The sequence below is a fragment of the Carassius gibelio genome, chromosome B8 (assembly GCF_023724105.1).
Source record: "Carassius gibelio isolate Cgi1373 ecotype wild population from Czech Republic chromosome B8, carGib1.2-hapl.c, whole genome shotgun sequence".
In the NCBI taxonomy this organism is placed as follows: Eukaryota; Metazoa; Chordata; class Actinopteri; order Cypriniformes; family Cyprinidae; genus Carassius; species Carassius gibelio.
This window is the reverse complement of record NC_068403.1, coordinates 16,235,430-16,256,214: the sequence shown is the minus strand read 5'-3', so window position 1 is coordinate 16,256,214 and position 20,785 is coordinate 16,235,430. Positions and strand designations below refer to the sequence as shown.

At 35.8% G+C, this 20,785-nt stretch overlaps 2 protein-coding genes across 7 annotated transcripts in view; one reads left to right on the top strand and one right to left on the bottom strand.

Annotated features, from left to right (window-relative positions):
• Window positions 1-2,025: 2,025 nt before the first annotated feature.
• On the bottom strand, window positions 2,026-11,834 carry hsd17b3 (hydroxysteroid (17-beta) dehydrogenase 3). Of its 5 annotated transcripts, none has more exons than XM_052562625.1 (11): window positions 10,652-11,834; window positions 7,670-7,716; window positions 6,599-6,674; window positions 6,403-6,510; window positions 6,238-6,305; window positions 5,818-5,862; window positions 5,343-5,377; window positions 5,172-5,253; window positions 3,921-3,986; window positions 3,623-3,772; window positions 2,026-3,525 (listed from the first exon to the last, which is right to left on the bottom strand). In XM_052562625.1, exons 1-11 carry the CDS (start codon window positions 10,800-10,802, stop codon window positions 3,430-3,432), a joined length of 924 nt encoding a protein of 307 aa, XP_052418585.1. In that variant the 5' UTR covers window positions 10,803-11,834; the 3' UTR covers window positions 2,026-3,429. The 5 variants fall into 5 exon arrangements, with proteins under 5 accessions (XP_052418585.1, XP_052418586.1, XP_052418587.1 ...); XM_052562626.1 differs by having other exon boundaries at window positions 7,363-7,716; window positions 10,652-10,751; XM_052562627.1 differs by lacking the exon at window positions 10,652-11,834 and adding an exon at window positions 7,972-9,847 and having other exon boundaries at window positions 7,363-7,716.
• A 2,177-nt stretch (window positions 11,835-14,011) lies between these two features.
• The window catches only part of slc20a2 (solute carrier family 20 member 2), a 33,780-nt gene continuing 27,006 nt past the window's right edge, over window positions 14,012-20,785 (top strand). The window contains exon 1 of one of the 2 annotated variants that reach the window (XM_052563365.1): window positions 14,012-14,391. The gene's annotated coding sequence lies outside the window, so the exon portion shown is untranslated. The remainder of the gene's footprint in view (window positions 14,392-20,785) is intronic. The other variant, XM_052563362.1, reaches the window with a different exon arrangement.

Sequence of the window (20,785 nt, the reverse complement as noted above, 5' to 3'; positions counted from 1 at the left end):
AAATACTAAGAGATATTCTTTATCAAAGTTAAGATTCTGCACTCCCCCCCACCCAAAACGACTCGTTCAAACACACCCTCACATGTGTATGTCACTATGTGGAATACTTGCGTAATACTGCCCAAACGTTCACGCAAAGAAAGAAGGCCAGTAACCGCAGTTAGTGCTGAAGCAGGGAGATGCTGTGTATCTAGGAAAAAGCAAAAGCACTTTAAGGCCTTCTGAAAGTAGATTAATTTAGGAATCTCTAAGATTACTTACAACAGAACAGCAACGCATTTTATGGATGACAATTTCGTGAACCCAGGAGAGGAGGGAATTCTGACTTTGCTACGACAATCTGGTGCTTCTGATTCAACTACTGTCAATATGTTTTGTTATTAGTTTTATTTAAGTATTTACTATTGACTGTTCAATGCAGAGTTTTGCATGTTGTGTGTGTGTGTGCGCATGGGTGGGTGTGTGTGTGTGTGTGTGTGTGTGTGTGTGTGTGAGAGAGAGAGAGAGAGAGAGAGAGAGAGTCACACACAGTGGAGTCAGCTGTCTTAACATCCATAGCTTGTGCTCCTCAAACACATAATAGCTTCATCACTGTGTCTGTCACGCAATGCTGTTCTCCTTTGGGGCTTGAACCATTGGTAAAACTAAGGACATTATTAAGTGTCTTTAAATTTATTATGAAAGAAGCTTGCGATTATGGAAAGGGGCATTATATTTCCTACGAGTGCTTGCAATGTTCGGCCAATCACAATGCACTGGGTCAGTTGGCCAATCAGAGCAGACTGTGCTTTTTGGAAGGAGGGACTTTGTAGAAAACGATTCGTTTGAGAGAGGTGGGGCACAATAATGTAAAGTATTTGAAAAATACTGAATACACAAAATAATGATCTTTAAAAACGCATCATATGACCACTTTAAAAGTTATTCTTTTAAAAAGTTTTTTTTTCAGATTTTTCCTCAAATAAAAGCCCATTTAAAGTAAGTACACTTTCACGACTGTTTCTTAAAACACTTCGATCACCTAGTTTACCCAAAAATGAAAATTCTGTCATCAATTACTCACTCTCATGTCGTTCCAAACCTGTAATTCATCAACAAATTAAGATATTTTATGATGAAATCTGAGAGCTTTCTGACCCTCCATAGACAGCAGCGCAACTGAAACTTTCAAGGCCCAGAAAGATAGTAAGGACATCGTTGGTTCAACCATAATGTTACGAAGCTATGAGAATAAATTTTGTGAGCAAAGAAAACAAAAATAACGAAAAGTATTCTTTGTGCACAAAAAGTATTCTCGTAGCTTCATAAAATTAAGGTTGAAGCAGTGATGTCAAATGGATTATTTAACAGTATCCTTGCTACCTTTCTGGGCCTTGAACATGGTAGTTGCATTGTGGTATATGAGAGGGTCAGAAAGCTCTCGGGTATCATAAAAAATAACTTTTTATGGGTTTGAAAAGACATGAGGCTGAGTAATTAATGACAGAATTTCCTTTTTGGGTGAACAATCCCCACTTTTAAAACTATATAACTATTAAATAAAGTTTTACATTATTCAGTATTACATTTCAAATATATAATGTACTAAAATGACCTTATAATTATAAGTGTTTTAAATAGAAATTAGAGCAATAAAATATATTTTAGGTTACTATTAATGCTTGTCAGTTCATTCAGTACTTTTGGAGAATTATGAAATGATGTATTAAGAAGTACTACTTGAGAGCACTCAAATTAGCTAATTCTATTTATTATAAATGTAAACTATAATACAGATCAATTTAATTGTAAATAACAATGTTGAATGAACAACACCAGCTTTGACAGATTAATTACCATCATGATGGTTAAATGGCTGATTTGTGATGGTGTGTTTCTGTCATCACAGTTGCTTAAGCAATCAAAACCAACAAAAGAGCAATAATATGCAAGTGTTTTGTATATGCAAGCTGTAAAAATTATATTATCACACAATATTATTAAACACATTGTATCATTTTATTCATTCAATCAAAAATGTATACATTAGATTAGTTAGCTGTATAGCAATCTTTTTAATTTAGTGAAACAGAAACAAAACAGTCATCTAGCAAAACTTTGGGACAGGTAAAGTTTGACTTTTCGAGATACAGGGTATAAAAGTAGTTTGTAGAATGTTTTAAACCATAGGAAATTGTATTGAGGTAATTGGTGGTTTCCTGCAGATTGATTAGATGATCTGAAATCTTGATTTATCCATCACTTGTTTTTAAAAACATTCGATTTTCAGACATCACTGCTGCAATCAGAGAAAGCATAGCTTACCAAGTTAGTGAGGAAAATAAAGTGTGATTATTTTAATTATTTCCTCACTTTTATTCCACATAAATGTCTTTTCTATTACAAGAAGTAGCATTATAAATTATCAGTGGAAATTCCCTGTAGTAAAAACAGAAAGCCCTTTAATACAAGTGAAAACTGATAGTTATCCTGTCAACTGTATTTCAATCAGGACAGCTTGCTCGAGGGAGAACAGCTTTATTAACAACTACATCTGCGGTGGAAATCCCCATCAGACTGCACTGCTTTGTATCCTTTACCTGCTCAGCATCTTCAAGACATTTGAAACTCGACTCGAGAGAGATTCAATCACTACAGCTGATGTGCTTCAGGTTCTGTAATGCTGCGGAGTCACAAATCTGCCCTCTGCTGGCTGGACCTCAGAAACGAAAACTAGCAGTTATTTTTTATTGATTTTTCAAAGGTAAATGAGATATACCTGAATTACAGTAGTGAATCTAGTGTTACTTTTTTTTTTTTAATTGTAAGATGTTTTCATATGAATTTTAATATAAATAATGTGTGAACATTCTTGTAGTGCTGTCCAAATAAGGGTTTTCATAAAGTATTTTTTGCTGTTATTAGACACATAAACGTCGATATAAGTGGATAATGACATTATATATAAAAAAAAAAAAAAATGACAAGCTTTAAAGACCATCACCTTAGAGTGCATTTACCACTATGTGGCGCCAAATATCTGTGTTTTGTGGATATTAATGTTATTTATAAAATGCACTAAGACCAAACATTTTCTAATCTCAAAAATATAGAGAACAATAACAAGGCCACATCTCTTGCTCTGTCATTTGGCCTTTCTGAGATCGACCTTCTGTTAATGTTATCAAGGTTAGTACAGCTCAACTATCTCCTGTCTACTGATATGATTATGATTAATAATGATAATATGTTCTATTATCAACAGATATAGTGTATTTTGAAGGACCGTGGGTAAACAAAGACATGTCAGTTTTTCTTCCTCTCCATTTCTTTCCCAGTCTTATATTTTTAACAAAGTATTGTCATAATTAGTGTAAACAAACCCAACCGTTTTGTTGTCTTATGTATGAAATGTTTAATACTGTACATATACTTAAAGAATGACAGCTCTCAGCTTCCGACCCTCTCCTTTACATATTCCCTAAAATGATGCTGAAATGCTTCGCTCTGCAGGACCCAGGTGGGAATGGACTGCACAATCCCGCCCTGTAGATCAATTACAGGTTGGTGAATCACAATACATGCACATGCCTAATGCTATTACATATTTATTAGTAAAGCAAGTCATTTGTATCATAATTACCAGTATAGTGTGAGTGACACTGCCATATGTTTGTTCACCAGACTTCAGATACTTCAGTGAGCTCCTCACAAACTCTTCAGGTGTGAATGTGACCATATCTGGCTTCTGGTGTCCTGTCATTTGTGTGGAAACCCCAAATGGAGCCACAACCTGAGAACAAAATCACCATTTGTCAATGAGGACAGGAATATCTTATTCCTGGTAAGCATTTAATACACATACAAAACATTATTTGCTTGATGTGTGGCTAGGTTCTGGATGGCAAAGAGAGTGAATTTGCAGGCATTTTTTACTCGACCTGTATAATAATTCCCTTTGATTTATATTCTGCTTGAAGACCCAGTGAAAATCTCTCAACAAAAACCTGTGGATGAGAAGATGTTTTTTTTTTATTTGATATGTTGACATTGCCAGTACAGTGCAGAACAGTATTTAGAATTGCAGAAAAATGTCTTCATCAAGTACTTGTAATTAGATTACATTAGATTTTAAAATACTCATACAGTTACTTAATATTGATTATAAGATGACATATTATTCACACAATAGCAATAAGTATTTAATAATTTCCAGATTTTCCCTTGTTCCACATTTTTTGTCTTTCCAACACATTAAAATGCACAATTTCATGTTATTTCCTATTTACATGTAAAGCAGGGATTCCCAACCTATTTTGTCCTCCGAACCACTTTCCCCAATATACAGTGGGTACGGAAAGTATTCAGACCCCCTGAAATTTTTCCCTCTTTGTTATATTGCAGCCATTTGCTAAAATCATTTAAGTTATTTTTTTCCTCATTAATGTACACACAGCACCCCATATTGACAGAAAAACACAGAATAGTTGCCATTTTTGCAGATTTATTAAAAAAGAAAAACTGAAATATCACTTGGTCCTAAGTATTCAGACCATTTGCTGTGACACTTATATATTTAACTCAGATGCTGTCCATTTCTTCTGATCATCCTTGAGATGGTTCCACACCTTCATTTGAGTCCAGCTGTGTTTGATTCTACTGATTGGACTTATTTAGGAAAGCCACACACCTGACTAAATAAGACCTTACAGCTCACAGTGCATGTCAGAGCAAATGAGAATCATGAGGTCAAAGGAACTGCCTGAAGAGGGGTCTGAATACTTAGGACCATGTGATATTTCAGTTTTTCTTTCCGTACCCACTGTATATTTACTAGAAGTATGATTATTATTTAATTAATTATTACGTTTTCATTTAACTCACAAACACCCTGCAGTTCCTTTATGAGCCCCAGTTTGGGAAACCTTGATATAATGTAACGTTTAATGCACTTCATTTTGTTAATTAAAATGAATGGAATAATTTTCTTACTCTTTGTATTTTTACAACAATATGGTTCAGTATTATCCTGTTTAAATCAATGTGATAAATGAGTTAGTTCAATAGTAATTTAAAAGTAGTCTGATTATATTACCTAAAATATAATCATGTGATGGATCATGTTACTAACTATAATTTCTGTCATGTAATTTGGAATCAGTGACGTACTACAATTGATGTCTTAAGTTTACCTTGGATGCTGCATAAAGGGTGTAAATGGGGCAGGGTATTTTGGCTATGCCTGAGGACACATTCAGAATGACTCCTCTTCCTCTAAGGAAATACATATGGTCAGTGTGCTGGAGATTTGTAACACTGTTTGAAAAATCCCGGGAAAAACTATTGAACAGAGATGGCCAAACCTTTGCTGCATTCCTGGTAGCACAATTCTGCACATCTGAATATGGAAAACAATGGGAGTACACTATTAAATCTTATTAGAAGAACCAGATGGTCACAACCGTTTTTTTTTTTAGGATTTCATGATTGACTGAAACAAAAAATCACCTAAAATGAAACATTTCAAAAAATATATATATAATTTTTAAACATTAAAATATAGTAATATCACAATGAAATATAGGCCTAACAAACATGCAAAATTATAAACATGACAGTAAGATAATTGACATTGATAACAAAAGACTGACAAGTTTTCTCCCCAACTTTTAAAGTTTATCTACCAGTTTATTTTTTTGCTAATCATCATACATGATTATGTTATCAGTTGCAGTTTATTATTTGCGTTTAGAATAATTATTCCCATGCTTTCTGCAACCGTCGGAACACAGCTTAATTTGGGCGTGACTTCTGCAACCCAACCCAGCTTCTACTCACCTTAACCATCGCTTTCACATTGCAGTTGATAACATCATGTATTCTCTAGGAGAGGCCACAACGACATGAAACATACTATATAAATGACAATATCTGATAAACAACTGTTCACTTCTAAAAAAAAATGAAGGTTCTTTATTGGCATCTATGTTTCCATGAAGAATCTTTAACATCTATGGCTTCTCTTCAATGCACAAACATTTCTACAGATTATTACAATGTTCACTAAGAAAGAAATTGTTCTTTTAAAAACTTCTTCATCATTGCATCACTACAAATGAAGTTATTATGGGCAATTTTCAATTACTACACTATATCTCAAATGATTTTGTAAGAGTACTACTTCATTAATGGCAGTAGCATATTCTGTATAGGATTGATAATGTGAAAATAATAATGAAGAACCATTGGTGACCTCACTTCTTCCAGGTCAGGTGTTTCAAGTAGCTTGCAGGGTATTTGGCTGGGCAGAATCCCGACATTGTTCACTGTGTTTAAAGAAAAGTAACATTGATCAGCACTGTTGAACATGTTAGAACGTGGAATAAATACAATGAAGCAATAAGATATCTGATACCTACTGACCTAAAATACCAATTTCCAGACCCTCAATGTTTTCTCGAATGTACCCATATCTATCATCTTTGGTGAAGTCAGCAGTTATTACTTTGACTTCCCGTCCTGTAGTGAGCTCTGTCAGAACAAGAAAAGAATGCTGGTGAAACTGAGCTCTCAGAATACAGACCAGAAGCTGATTTCCCAGCTGAAGTAAACGCTTTACCGATCTTCCTTGCTGCTCTGTCAAGCTTCTCTTGGTTTCTGCTGATGATGACCACGTTCATACCTAGTTTTGATAGCTGGAGAGAAAGACAATGTTACCGAAACAGCCTAGTCTGATATTTGGGATGAGCTGGTTTAACTAAATTTAAGATTAGGCTACTTCCGGTTTCTGGTTGTTTACATATCCTGTTTAAGGCCCACTTCAGTGGTGCAAACATTTTTGTGGAAGAAAGCCTTCAGAGATCATTTAGTTTTTATAAAAATACTGCCGAAATCTTGACGCCATGTTATTGCACAGAAGGTTTCATAATCAATTCTCGGTCACACTTTATTTTATGATCCAATTCTCGCTATTAGCAAACCATTAACTATGATTTTGCCAATTTGCTGCTTATTAATAGTTAGTAAAGTAGTTGTTAAGTTTAGGTTTGGGGTAGGATTAGGAATGCAGAATATCATGCAGAATAAGTGCGTTGTAAGTACTAATAAACAACCTACAGTATATGTTAATAATAAACATGCTAATTAGCAACTAGGCAATAGTGAGAGTTGGCCACTAAAATAAAGTGTTACCCAATTCTCTACTACAGGAACCCTGCAGCAATTTAGTCTACTTTTCAGAGTAAAGATGTTTATGTATTCATATACACTACCATTTAAATGTTGGTAAGATTTTTGGTAAGAAATACTAATAACAATAAAACAAACAAAAACAAACCTTCAATTTGAATATATTTTAAAACAAATATTTTAATATTTTCCTACCATTACTCCAGTCTTCAGAATCGCCTTCCTTCAGAAATCATCCTAATATGCTGATTTGGTGCTCAAGAGACAGTTATTATTTATGCTGAAAACAGTTGTTCTTTTTAATATTTTGTGGCGACCAGGATACAGGTTTCAGATTTATTTAAGGAATTGAAGTTCAGTTTTGATCATTTTAAGGCTTCCTTGCTGAAGCAAAATAATGTTTAAGTGCACTTTACTGATCCCTTTTAACTGTATACTTTAATCTAATCGAACATCAATACTGACAGAACAAATGTTTTTACATATGTGGTAGTGTTATTACCTCTTCAGCATATGCTCTGCCTATTCCATCTGACCCTCCAGTGACCACTGAAACAGGAAATATTAGACTTAAAGTCATAAACTAGAAGGTATGAATAATTTGATATTCTGTGTTACTAGTTCACTTCTGAACAAATGTGATTGACTATTCAGTCTGAGAAAAAAACATTTTTTTTTTTTTTTTACAGTAAATAACTATCCTTCACATGATAATAATAAAATATTTTAAATCAAGCATATCCAGAACATGATAGTCTGTTGAGAATCTCAACAGCACGTTCTTTACAGACTGTGTGTACTCACCAATTCACTAAACAAATAGGGAGCATGGGTGGTGCATATGTGTGAAAAGTCATCTGTGAATGTCTATGTAACATAGCTCGTAGTGTGGGAAGAAAGGAGGCGAGAACTGGCAAACGATGGCAAAGCAATTTAATAAAATAAACCCTTGTGGACGACTGACGCACACACAGCACAAAAATAAAGTCCAGGCCTGGTCCTCTCTCATCTTACACTATAGTCACCCCTCCTTTAGTCCTTCTGGAGTTCCTCTGTGGGACTCGAGACTGATGAGTGGCAAAGGTGTCGCACATTATCATTAACTCCACCGGCATCACTCTGTTCCCACGGCTCTCGGCCCTGCCCCACTCATCACATACCCCCATACCCCTCCAGGGGAGCCGATCACTGCGGCCGCACCGTACCTGGGGTAAGGACAGACAGACGTATGTAAGGACAGACAGCCGTCCCTCCACATCCCAGGTGGCTGACTGCAAGTTTGTCTAACCCCCGGCAATTCACTCTAGCCCACCGCCTCAAGCCTCCAGGGCAGCAGACTGCTTGATGGCACCACAGATTCACCATAGCAGCGAGGGATCTTCGGCAGTGTGTCCCTCCTTCCTTCTGGGTTTCGGCACCAATGTAACATAGTAGGTTGTATGGGAAGAAGGAGGCAGGAACCGGTGAACATTTAAAAAATTGAAAAAAATAAACCAACACAAAATGAAAGTAAAGCCGCAGCCCCTCTTGGATGACTGCCACACACAAAATAAATCCAGGTCTGGTCCTCTCTCATCTTACCCTGTCGTCACTCCTCCTATTATCCCTCCAGAGATCCTCTGTGGGACTCGAGTGGCACAGGTGTCGTGCATTATTATTAACTACACCAGCCTCGCTCTGTTCCCACAGCTCTCAGCCCCGCCCCACTCGTCACAGTCTACAACTGCATCTTCTGTCCACCACTGTTAGTTCATCTGAGAAGTACATGGGAGTGCTGAAGAAAAGGGGTGGTGGAGGGTCAATGGCATGACCAGTGTATAATATAGAGGAAATGATGTAAGATGTAATTACGGCCTTCATGCTTTCATTACTTTTGCAGACTAGAATGGTTTGAACTAATGTCCGTGTTGTCCTCTGTGTGGGAAAATGGCTTTTTTGTTTCTTTCTTTCTTGTTTCCCATGCTTTCGCTCTTTCTTTGCGTCAATGTTCTTGGTGTACAAGAAGAACAAGTAGTACCCTGCTTTAGATCCCAGTGAGATCTCAGGAGAAGCGGAATATTTTGAATGTCTCAAATGTGAACAATTCAGTCTTTAGCTGGCTTGCCTCAACTTTTACAAAGTGTTATATAAGTACAGTTGTAATAAATAAATACTATATTATTCGATATACCCAAGCTATGAACTAACAATGAACACTTGTATTTATATTAAATAATGGTAAGAATGATTAATAAATTATGTTAAATAAAGTGCACCCTATAGGCTAGTGGTCCTTGAGGGGCTCCCTCAGTAGAAATCGTGCTCCGTGGAGCCCCAAGGCTGCATTTATTTGATTAATAATAAAATAATGAACCGTTTTCTTATTTAATATATTTTAAAATATTCTTGTGAAAGCAAAGCTGAGTTTTTAACCAGTCATTTTGCCAATGTTAAATGATCCTTTAGAAATCTAATATATGTTTCTAGTATTAGAATGCAAATCTTGCAGCATTCTATCATGCACTCATACTGGCTAAACCAACTAGACTATCCACAACAACTTATAAACTCTCTGCATGATTATTTATTTATAGTGAAAGGAATAGCAGATGTACTGTCTAAACATGCTGGAAAACACCCCCTGCACAGACATTGTAATGCATGCACACTCACTCTCTCTCTCTCTCTCTCTCTTTCTGTCTCTCTCACACACACACACACACACACACACACAAACACACCTATTCAAAGCCTTAAAGAGAAAGAATAGTTTCAGAAGGAAAAAAAGGTAATGAAAATTTCAAATTAACAGGAACAGCCATTCAAAGTCAAGAAATAAAAAAATAAAAAAAGAGTAATAACGTCTTGGAACATACTGTTCTAATTGCCTTTTGTTCTCTGCCACTCTCAGTGCCGGAATGGAATGGAAAGGAAGCTTGGGAAAAGTGGCTGGAATGGTTGTTTTTTTGTTGCTGAGCTTGCATGCATAGTATGATTTCAAGAAAGCCATAAGGAGGGTCTCTCTTTTGCCAACAACAAAAAAACAGTGTTTAGGAGAGCAAGATGAGAACCTTGTTCCTGGGCCAAACAGTGGAACAAAACCAAAGTAGTGATGGTTTGTAGGAGGGCTACATGATTCACTGCTTTAAATCCACTGTTCTCAACCAGTACAGCAGGGGATCAGTTCGGAAGATGTAATAAACATCGCAGTTTCTTAAATGCTGAAATAATGACATTGATTTTATTTTTCAAACTAATTATCTTTTTAATTAATATTCAATGTAGTAATGTGAAATATTATTCTTAATGACGTTATTATAAATTTGATTTTTTATTTTTAACTTATATGCCACAAGTTTAACATTGATACTTTCTCTCTTATTATTTATTTATTTATTTATTAATCCTTTATTTCATGCATTTATTATTTTATTTATTTGCAAAAAATATTTCAAGTATAAAAAGGCATGCTCAACACAAAAATGAAAATGCTGGTGTATCTCACCTGCCCATTTCCCCAGAGAGGTGAAAAAAGTCTCAGGAAGAGGACAGAAGAGCTTCGGGACAAGCATCATTAGCAGGCATACTAATTTCCCTCCAAAAACCAGGACAGCACAAGTCCCAGTCAAGATGAAAATAATCTCAATGAGCGTCATGAAGGCTTTTCTCAAGGCTTAAAGTGAGTTCTTTCTGCTATCTTGGCCCCTCTTTTTACTGCCACGTTGCTCTTATTCTCTCATTTAATCTGACCACAAGCTTCAAAACCCAGGGCTGACAGCTCCCTCAGCCAATCAGAATCTTCTCTGCCCATTCTCCCCAGCACAGAATTCACATTCCTCGTTTTTTTGTGTCTGTTGTGGCATTTAGTATGGGTAAGCTCACCTATTGTCATCCAAATCCCAGAGTGAAGGGAATTTAAGTGACTTCACTGCATGCTACCTTGATCTCACACAACTGATTTGAAATGTCTTCATGGTGTTGTCCCTGTATACTTTGGCAAAAGTGTTGCTAAATACTTAGCTTGTAAATGTCTCTGTTAATTATATTCTCTCTTATATGAATATGCTTGTATATGCATTTCATTGTATTTTGTACTGTTTTAATGTAGTACAATAAACAAAGAGAAATAGTTACAGGTATTACATAATTGAGATTAGGGGATTTTGGACTATCGTCTTTACTAAGGTTACATGCTCATGTGAAATTGCTGTGCTACGTAGTCATGAAAACCTACCGTTTGCACGCGTTTTTAAACATTACTGTTTAAAAACAAGTCATTTAAGTCATTGGAATCTAATCAGCAGTGAAAAAGAACTCATGAAGACGGTGCACATAGAGCACAGGAGTATTGAACTGTTATTTTTGCCGCTTTGTAGGCCTTGAATAATTAAACACACACACTTGTATGTGTAAAAATGCCTGTCTTTGCAAGTATCCTTGTAAACACAGTAGGTCTTAAGTGAAAGCAAACCGCTGAGAAAGAAAACACATGTGTAACTGTAAATCGGTTCTGGGCAGCTCTTAAAGTGACAGCAGTCTAATATTCCTTCTCTATGTCATTCACGTTAATCAAACAACAAAACAGAGAAAGTCTCTCACTGCTCTTGACTGAATCACTTTTGTAACTTTATTAAAAGAAGTATATATTTTAATGTACACAGTGAAAATATGCAGTTTTATACATTTGATTAAAATGCAGAATTTAATTTTTACTATATCGCAATATAAGGTTTTTTTTCTGTTTTAATTTTTGACAAAAGTTTAGATTTTTTATTAATTCGTGACTATAAAGGTATTATTTATTTATTTTAGTAGTAGTTATTTTAGCACAGTAACAAATTACATAAATGTGTTTTTCCCCAGAGTTTTTTTTTTGTTTGTTATATATTTATATCTCATTTAACGTTTATTTTATTTCAAGTAATAAAAATGTTTTTATGGTCCCAGTTTCAGCTGTACTGCACAAATGTATTAATTTAATTGGTTTAATATATATTTTTAACAGTAATAAGGCATGTTTACTTTTACAGTTTATGTATTCAAATCTGGGTGATGATGTGGTGAAGGATAATATTTGAGAAATAATTCATCAGTAAGAACATCCATACTCGCCTATTTGTATCCACACCAAAACCTTTTCCAAGGGAAGACAGAAAGGTAATAATAATGACTGATCATGTCATTTTTGCATGTTTTACTGTAAATGTGCATTGCATCTTTATGATGACATTTTGCTTTCACAATTATTGATCTTGTGAAGAAAAGTAATTTGCTCTTTATTTCATCATCACACTAATGACAATCCTCGTAGTCTCGTGAGCCCTGGCCCCTGTCTAGCACATTTGTCTGGCACTTCAGTGTTGATCTGTGTTACCTTGGACTCACAATATTTAAGCAGCTCCAGCGCTATCTAGTGGATAAAAGATCATGCTCTAAAGCCCAACGAATAAAACGTGTTACCTTACTCCATAATCTTTATTGCCAGAAAGGTAAGATGAACTATGAAAGAAAGCTGAAATGTAAGCTCACTCATGTATTAACTGAAGAATAGTTTTGCAGATTAAGAAGTTTCATAGAAGGGCTTTGTTTGCCCACTCAGGATCAGCTTGAACTAAATGAATGGGTGTCGAATGTTTTCTGCCTCATTAACTCAATCCCTAGTAACCAGTTTGTTTTAAGTGAGATGGAGTAGTTTAAAATCTTCACTGAGGTGTTGTTGTTTTTTTTTCAGAGATTTTTCAAGACGTCCTAAATCAAAGTTTGCATGTGGGCAAGAAACAGCAGAGGGCGCTGTTCACCAAGTTTGAGATTAAACGCACTTATGCATGTGAATTAAAAATCTCAATACAACGATCAAATATTTAAATGGCCACTAAATCTAGAATATATAGACATATAGTTAATATTACCGTATCAAAAATTATCTCTTATAGCAGCACTGCAGAAATAACGTGTCTGATTATGTATACGTTTTATATCAAAGTAAACATATGGCACGTACTTCAGTAGTACAGAAAACGTTCCCTATTTATTCCTCGAAATAATCATTTCTAAGTGTTAATATTCTGGTGCTATATGTCTATGATGAACTCGGTGAACTTGCAAGGTGTCTCGTGTAGCTGTAAACAAATCCTCTCCAGTCGATTCTACTCAATGGATCTTTTGAATCACAACACTAGTCTGAACGACTGAACGTTTACGAAAATAAATCATTTAAAATATTACATTGGATAGAACGTAATATCAATTATATTAAAACAGTATTCAATACAACAAAATATATCTAACGTTAGGTTCTAAATGACCTTAATTTTTGTTTGTTTTTTTGCGTTGAATTACAGATAAAATGACAGGGGTCCCTGGCATATTACACGCTCTGTTTAAATGTGTTTTATTAAGGCGGTTCGAGGATATTTGGACGTTATAATGTGTAATATGCCAGGGACCACGTGATCACGGGCATTAAATAATCGCCAAATTATTTAAATACCTCGCCCCCGCCCGCAATGAATCATTAAAAGAACCGATACGTAAAAAGGAGTCGGGGTTCCTATCACTAGTCTCGTGTAGTGCGCATGTGCGGTGAGCGCGCGAATGCTGTTTGCTGTTACGTAACGGTGCGTAAGCAGACAACTATCTTCCCTCTTTCTGATATATAAAACGTCAATTTTACGAATAAAGTACCGAAACCTAATTTATTTGTATCATAATCCAGCTTCATTATGGATAAGTGTCACGTGGATAAGTGTCATAATCTCTCGTCACGTGGCCGGTGTCCCCAAAAACATTGCCTCTTTAAGGTTTCCTCAGGAAAAACAATGACCTCGTGCACCCACCAGAATACATTTCTATAACAGCCATATCTAAATATTCCATAATAAACCTAACATGACCATTTGCGCAATTCCGCTGCCATTTGGTTTATACTTGAGCTGAAGGGGACAGAACGTGCATCGACGGGTTTGTCTCCTCTCGTTTTTCCCATCCCATTTTTCCTCCGTACACGGAAAGCTCCCTGCCCCCTGATTCCTCAGGCGCCCGGATGCACACCACCACCACCAGCAGCAGCAGCAGTAGTAGTAGTAGTCAGTCGGTCGGTCAGGCAGTCAGGACAAACATGGTCGCCAGAGCTGGAGGAAGCGTTTAGGAATCTCCGCGCTGAAATTCGTCTCATTGAAGCGAGGGCGCTTACACTGATCCCCGAAGCACGTTAAAGCATCTCCGGAGGACTGATTTCTCTTCTCGGTGAGTAAGAGCTGTGTCATTGACCGCTGTCATGCCGTCGATTATTCGTCAGTGGATTAGATTCACGCGACAGGGAATATTCCCAGAACCACGCGCTCTGGAATAGGAAAAGGCCCGCGCTTTACTTTGTTACTCGCACGTGCAGCTACATGTCTTTGAGACGTGATGATATTTTCTTTTATGTGAATAGGATGTAACGTTACTAATGTTACGTGATTTTTTTCAGGGTAAGATTTGAGCGAGTCTAATGGTATTAATGCATTTAACCGCTTTGTATTAAGCTTGGACCTCGTTTTACTGTGACAGCGCATTTGGTGATTTGCTTTAATTTGAATTGATGTATTTTGGTACATTTCGGGTAAGAGCCTGTCGAGACAGCATTCAACGGGAATGTTGCGGTGATTTGAGACATGCACGTGATTGTCTGTTGTAGCATTTTGTAATGTAGAAACGCTTATATTAACTATCAACTCTTTTTACACGATCCAGAACAGAATGTAGCACATAAATGCAGTTTATAGTTGAGCAATAACACACGAGCAGTAGTGCCTCGTGCCACATCTGTAATCTCAGCTGTGGTAAAAATTCACTACCAGAGACAGGAACTGTGATCTCGCTTTCAGTAATTAATTACAAGTAACAATAAATATTTAAGCTTGTAAACGGTAAGTGAGACTCTAGTAAGTTGCATAAAACAGTATCACATTATATCTATTTTAAGTACCGATATTTTCATCAAAACACTGATTTTTTTGTGAAATAAAGGAAATTCTTTGAATAGAAGTTGCAGTCCCTGTTATAAGTAACGTTGCCATGCAACATACATCATCAACTTTAATTTTAAATGAGCAGTAATATGACGAAGATGTTACTATCTACCTTATTTTGCTAAGGTAAGGTATTTTCATTGAATGTTCGAGACTTCTGATTCATTTTCGCTGGTAGAAAAATAATAAATAAATAATATGATAATAACAGTGTCCATGTCAAGCAGCATAACTGACTTAAAGATTATAATTTTTTCTTAACAGGTAAAATAATTAGAAGAGAATGATATTTAAAGTCTTACACATTCAGATTACAAATCACCTCACTCTTATGTTTAAAAATAAAGTCTGCAACAATACCCATCCACTTTTTTCAGCATCCTTATTAAATTAAAGCTGAAGACCATAATGGACAAATAATATATATGGTGGACCGTGTAAGCATGTGAAATGAATGTCTAGACTCCCTTCCTCATCTCCTACTGTATGTATTGATATATAATCATATCATAGGAGTGTACAATGTACAGTTAGTGTTCAACCTGCTCTTGGTTGGAATATGTAGTATGAGAGATAATAAGCAAAAAGACTTTGAAATGATTCATTTAAATCGTATTCAAATATCCTGGTAGTCTCTCATGCTCTGTCTTCCTCACAGTGCTGATATCATTTAGTGGTATATCAAATTTCAGTCCTTTTATGGACCTATAAAACAGACTTCACCTGCCATTGAGGTCATACACTTCTCCACAGCTTTGAATGTGCAGAATGATGAATAATAATCATTGAATGCATGATTGGTTTGTATATTTTGTATTTAACATGTATGTAAATGTTTATACACACATGCAGAGAGGATTTGAAACCTGTATTTCATGCCAGAACATCATGTGCAGCAGCATGTGCGGTGTGTGTACATATTGTGATAGGATCAGACAGCAACAGTCTCTAAGTGTTTATGTAGCCAGGCCTGCATTAGATAAGTGTTTGCTGAGTTGTTGAACTTACTAAAAAAAGAAATGGTCAGGTTCAGGCCAATTTGACCGTTTTTGGTCTTTAGCGATTTATGAATTTATTATAAAGAACTACAGTAAACATTAACTAATGCAAAGAGAATAAACAGTTAGAATTTTAAAGCCAGTTAAAATCTTATAGATGGATGGTCGCTTATCACCACACCATATTTTATATTTAATGCCAAATTTGCCCTGCAAAGGTGGCACAGACACACATTGAAGTGACTGTTTAATGCTCTTCAGAAGTAGAGGTCGACTGTTACTGTTTTTTTGACAGCCGATGCTGATATTTTGGGCAGCAGGGGGGCCAATATAAAGCCGATACGTGTGTGTGCACGTATATGTATATAATATGATATGATAATATTTTTATTCATATATAAGAAACTTGAAATAATTTGACAATGGATTAAAAATAAATGTGTAAAATAAACATACTTATTCTTTAGATGTCAAAGTATGTTTGTGTGCATTGGGAATCATATTTTTCAAATAAAGCCAAAGTAACATAAATTTTAATTACAGCACACAGTGAAAATGAGATAAATATGACAGTGGGCAAACGCTTTCAATTCACACGGACCGACCGTCACACAGAGAACACGAGATCATGCTGGATACACACTTCACAAGATCTCACAGCTAGATTCTACTAAGTTTGCAAGGTTTGTGAAATTAAATATTCATTAGTCATTCAAAGATTTGTTTAAATGAAATAAATGCCTATTTGCTTAATGCTGATAGCAAACAAAAAGTATTGTAATGTTTGCCTTTCTATTACTAATAATATAAAAGCAATCCTTATATCTATCTGATAATTAGACATGCTTCTATCCGTGTTAGACAGAACTGTTAACAACAACAGTAAACAAGAGAGATTGTGAGCACTGTGTTCGCTCAAGCCGCAAGCGCTGCCGCTCTCCGCGCTGTCAAAATAAAAGTCCCACCTCGAACACATCGGTCAAGCAGAAAAATGTATTGGCCGTTGCCGATATTTGAAAAATGCTAAATATCGGCCTCTGCGAAATATCAGTCAACCACTACTCAGAAGTGGCATTCACACAGCAACTACAACTGTGTACTGTGATACCAGGGGCTGAAGTGAATCGGAGCAGGCATCATTTAATTTGGCTTTTATACAATGTCTTTTTACACTGAATTTTAAGCAGACACAGAGCAGAGCAGGCCTACCTTGGCTCTGAAAAGATGCTCCAGAGAATTTTACCTGGGAACATTTTTTGAATTTCTACATTTTAATTGTATAATATTAATTGTATTTATTTTCATGCTGAAACATTATTTATACATTTGTATAAGGGATAGTATATGTATATATACTACATATGTATATAGTAGTATGATGGCAAGTTAGACCTCTAATTAAGAAATGAGACAGTTTCCACAAAACTGGGAGTAAATTACCCATCTTCCATCCTCCATGTTCCCTGCTGCTCTTCTCACAACACTTTCCATACGCTCCCTCTGAGCTTTGAATGCCAGCACTCACAAGACAGCCAGTGTGTTTCCCCGACAACATTCGGCTTCTCGGTTGCCATTCTCAAAGGAGGGCAAGTTGCCCATTTACCATTCCCATTGCAGCACTAAAGGAACAATAAGTCATTGATATATCTGAGGAACTGCTGGGAGGTGCTCTTTAAACACAATGGCTAATTCTCTGTAAAGGGACATAATGGTGTTGTAAAGATGTCCGAACAGGTTATGGGACCGTTTGTAGCAGAACATTGTGGCTGAACTCCTACCTAAGAGACATTTAAACAAAAGCACATGACATAAGAGGGAGGAGAGGAGGTGACCACATTAGTCTCTCATTGTTTATGAAACAGTGATGTTCTGAAATGTTTTTAAACAAAACGTTTCTCGCGGGTTTTCTTCTCGAAGTGAAGTTATTTACTCCATTAAGCTATCATGAGGATGAATGGGTTTTTAAATGAAGTGCCGTGGCTCAATTTATGACCAGGTTAAGTGATGTTAAGAGTTTGGTTGTTGTTCCCAAGTGAAATACCTAAAATGCACATGGTTGCTCCTTGTTTAGGTTTTGAGTAACTCTAATTACCCCCCTTCAATAAATTTGGTGGAGGAATTCACAAAGCCTCACCCTGAACTGCTGTTTACTTTAGGAAACAGAAACACCCTGTACATGCCCTTCTCACCATCAAACAAGTCTGTGCTTTGCCAGTATGAACTTTAGTCTGTGTTAAGAACTGAAGAGGGTTTGTTTTCTCTTTTAGTCACATGGAAATACTTGACTGCTTGCTGTTGTCTGGCTGTCACCCCTCGGCAACTGGCACCAGTCCCATATCGCACTGTAGAACTGCATGCACACACTGGGGTAATGGGTGAGGATTCGGACCTGTCAGTAAAGGTGCACAGGTCTATCATGTGTCTGACGTCACTGAATCTTTCAGTCTTGACTCGTGAGATTGGGCAATTGTTAAAAAAAAAAAACTGACGCACTGGGATAAAATGTAGATCTATGACCAAAGCACTGTAGTGGCTGTAGTTCTCATTTCTCTTGGCATGTTAGGGTAATGTACAAAGACATGTCAGCGGTAGCCATGGGCTGACTCTAGTGCACTACACTGTCACTGAGCCGTTAGAACATCATTTTGGCAAATGTGTCTAAATATCACCGAAATGACCGGGAGACTTACAGATGTTTTCAAAAGAGAACTCTTCCCTCCTTCAGGGTAAAAGCAAGAATGTTTGAAATAAATCTCACCTCTGAAGGAGTGGAATGAAATACAGATAAACATCATTTAAAATTCCGGGGGTTTTAGTCTGTGTGCCTGTTAGATTTAAGCTAGTATATTCCCCCAAAATTACTGAACTTTAAATGTGTAAAAATAAAAGTGTATATATAAAAGTTCTTTTCTGAAAAAAAAAAAAAATCATTATAATAATATTATTAAAAATTACTGCTGTCAAACGATTGAACGTGATTAATCGCATCCAAAATTAAAGTTTGTTTACATAAAAGATTTATGTGTACTGTTTATTTATTATGTATATATAAATATACACACGCATGTTTATAATTGTTTTATATATTAAATGAATTTATAGGTAATATAAATTATATAAAATATATACATGTAAATCCATACAAATATTTTCAAAAAATATATTGTATGTGTGTTTGCATGTGTGTTTATATGTACATAATAAAAATATACCGTACACGCACATATTTTGTAAATAAAAACTTTTATTTTGGATGCTATTAATTGCGATTAATCATTTGACAGCACTAATAATACATTATATTATATTGGTTACACTTTATTTTAAGGTCCAACTGTTGTTATTAAAGTGTTGGTTACAGTAGCAGGTGTTATAGTTGAACAGTCACAAGTCGTCAACTAATGCACGCACATCAATAATAAAACGTGCCTCACAGGGTTCTGAGGGATGAATAATGGCCTCCTGTAGTGAATCCATGCGTTTTTGTAAGAAAAAATATTCATAGGTGCTGCTGCTTCTGCATATGACAGATAATGGAGGTGAGAAAAAAGTTTGTATTACGTTTAAAAAAAAAAAATATTTTTCTTACAAAAACACATGGATTCGCTACAGGAGGTCCTTATTCACTCTCTGTAGCCATGTGAGGCACATTTTATTATGGATGCAAGTGCTTTATTTGACGTCTTGTGGACTGTTCATCTGCTGACTGCAGTGATAGAGCTTGGAATAGCCAGGACAATTGTTAATATAACTCCGACTGGATTCGTCTGAAAGAAGAAAGTCATATACACCTAGGATGCCTCGAGGGTAAGTAAAACACAAGCTAATTTTTAAACTAACCCTGTAATAAACCATTTACTATATACTTTTGCCTCAGACTCCTAATTTGCCGCTTATTAATATTTAGTAAGGTAGTTGTTAAGTTTAGGTGTTGGGTAGGATTAAGGATATAGAATATGGTCCTACAGAATATGTGCTTTAAGCACTAATAAACAGCCAATATGTTAATGAAAGGCATGCTAATAAGCAATTAGTTAATAGTGAGAATCGATCCCTATACTAAAGTGTTACCCTTATATTATTTATAATTTGCTGACATTGACACCTAATCAAGGTCAAAACTTTTAGATATCGATCTCCATTTGTGATGGACATTGGTTAGGATCATCTTTGGTATCTCCTTTGATGGAACTTGAGTAAAATATCTCCATATATTTTACAGAATTCGGAAGTTTGGTTCACATAAACCTCATCATAACCGCATGTTTTTTAAAAAGTTGTATACATATATTGGCTACTATGCCAGTTTTATATTGATTTTATCCTATTAATATGACTTATTTTCTTTATTACAAATTCTGAACAGTTATCAGACGCCTAGACTTTAAGCCCCACAGAAATTTTCTGAATGAACTACATTTTAAGTTTTGTTGTTGTTGTTGTTTTGAATAAGAATTTAAAAAACTATTACTGCATTTCAGCCATGACTACTAAAAGCATTTTAGCACCGAGCCAAAAATCGTGGTTCATGGCTGTGGGAAAAAAAGGAACCGGCCATTTGTATTCATTTTTGATAGTAAATACGCCGGCGCAGGAAGGAAACTGCACTTATCAAAGCCATTTCGTGGG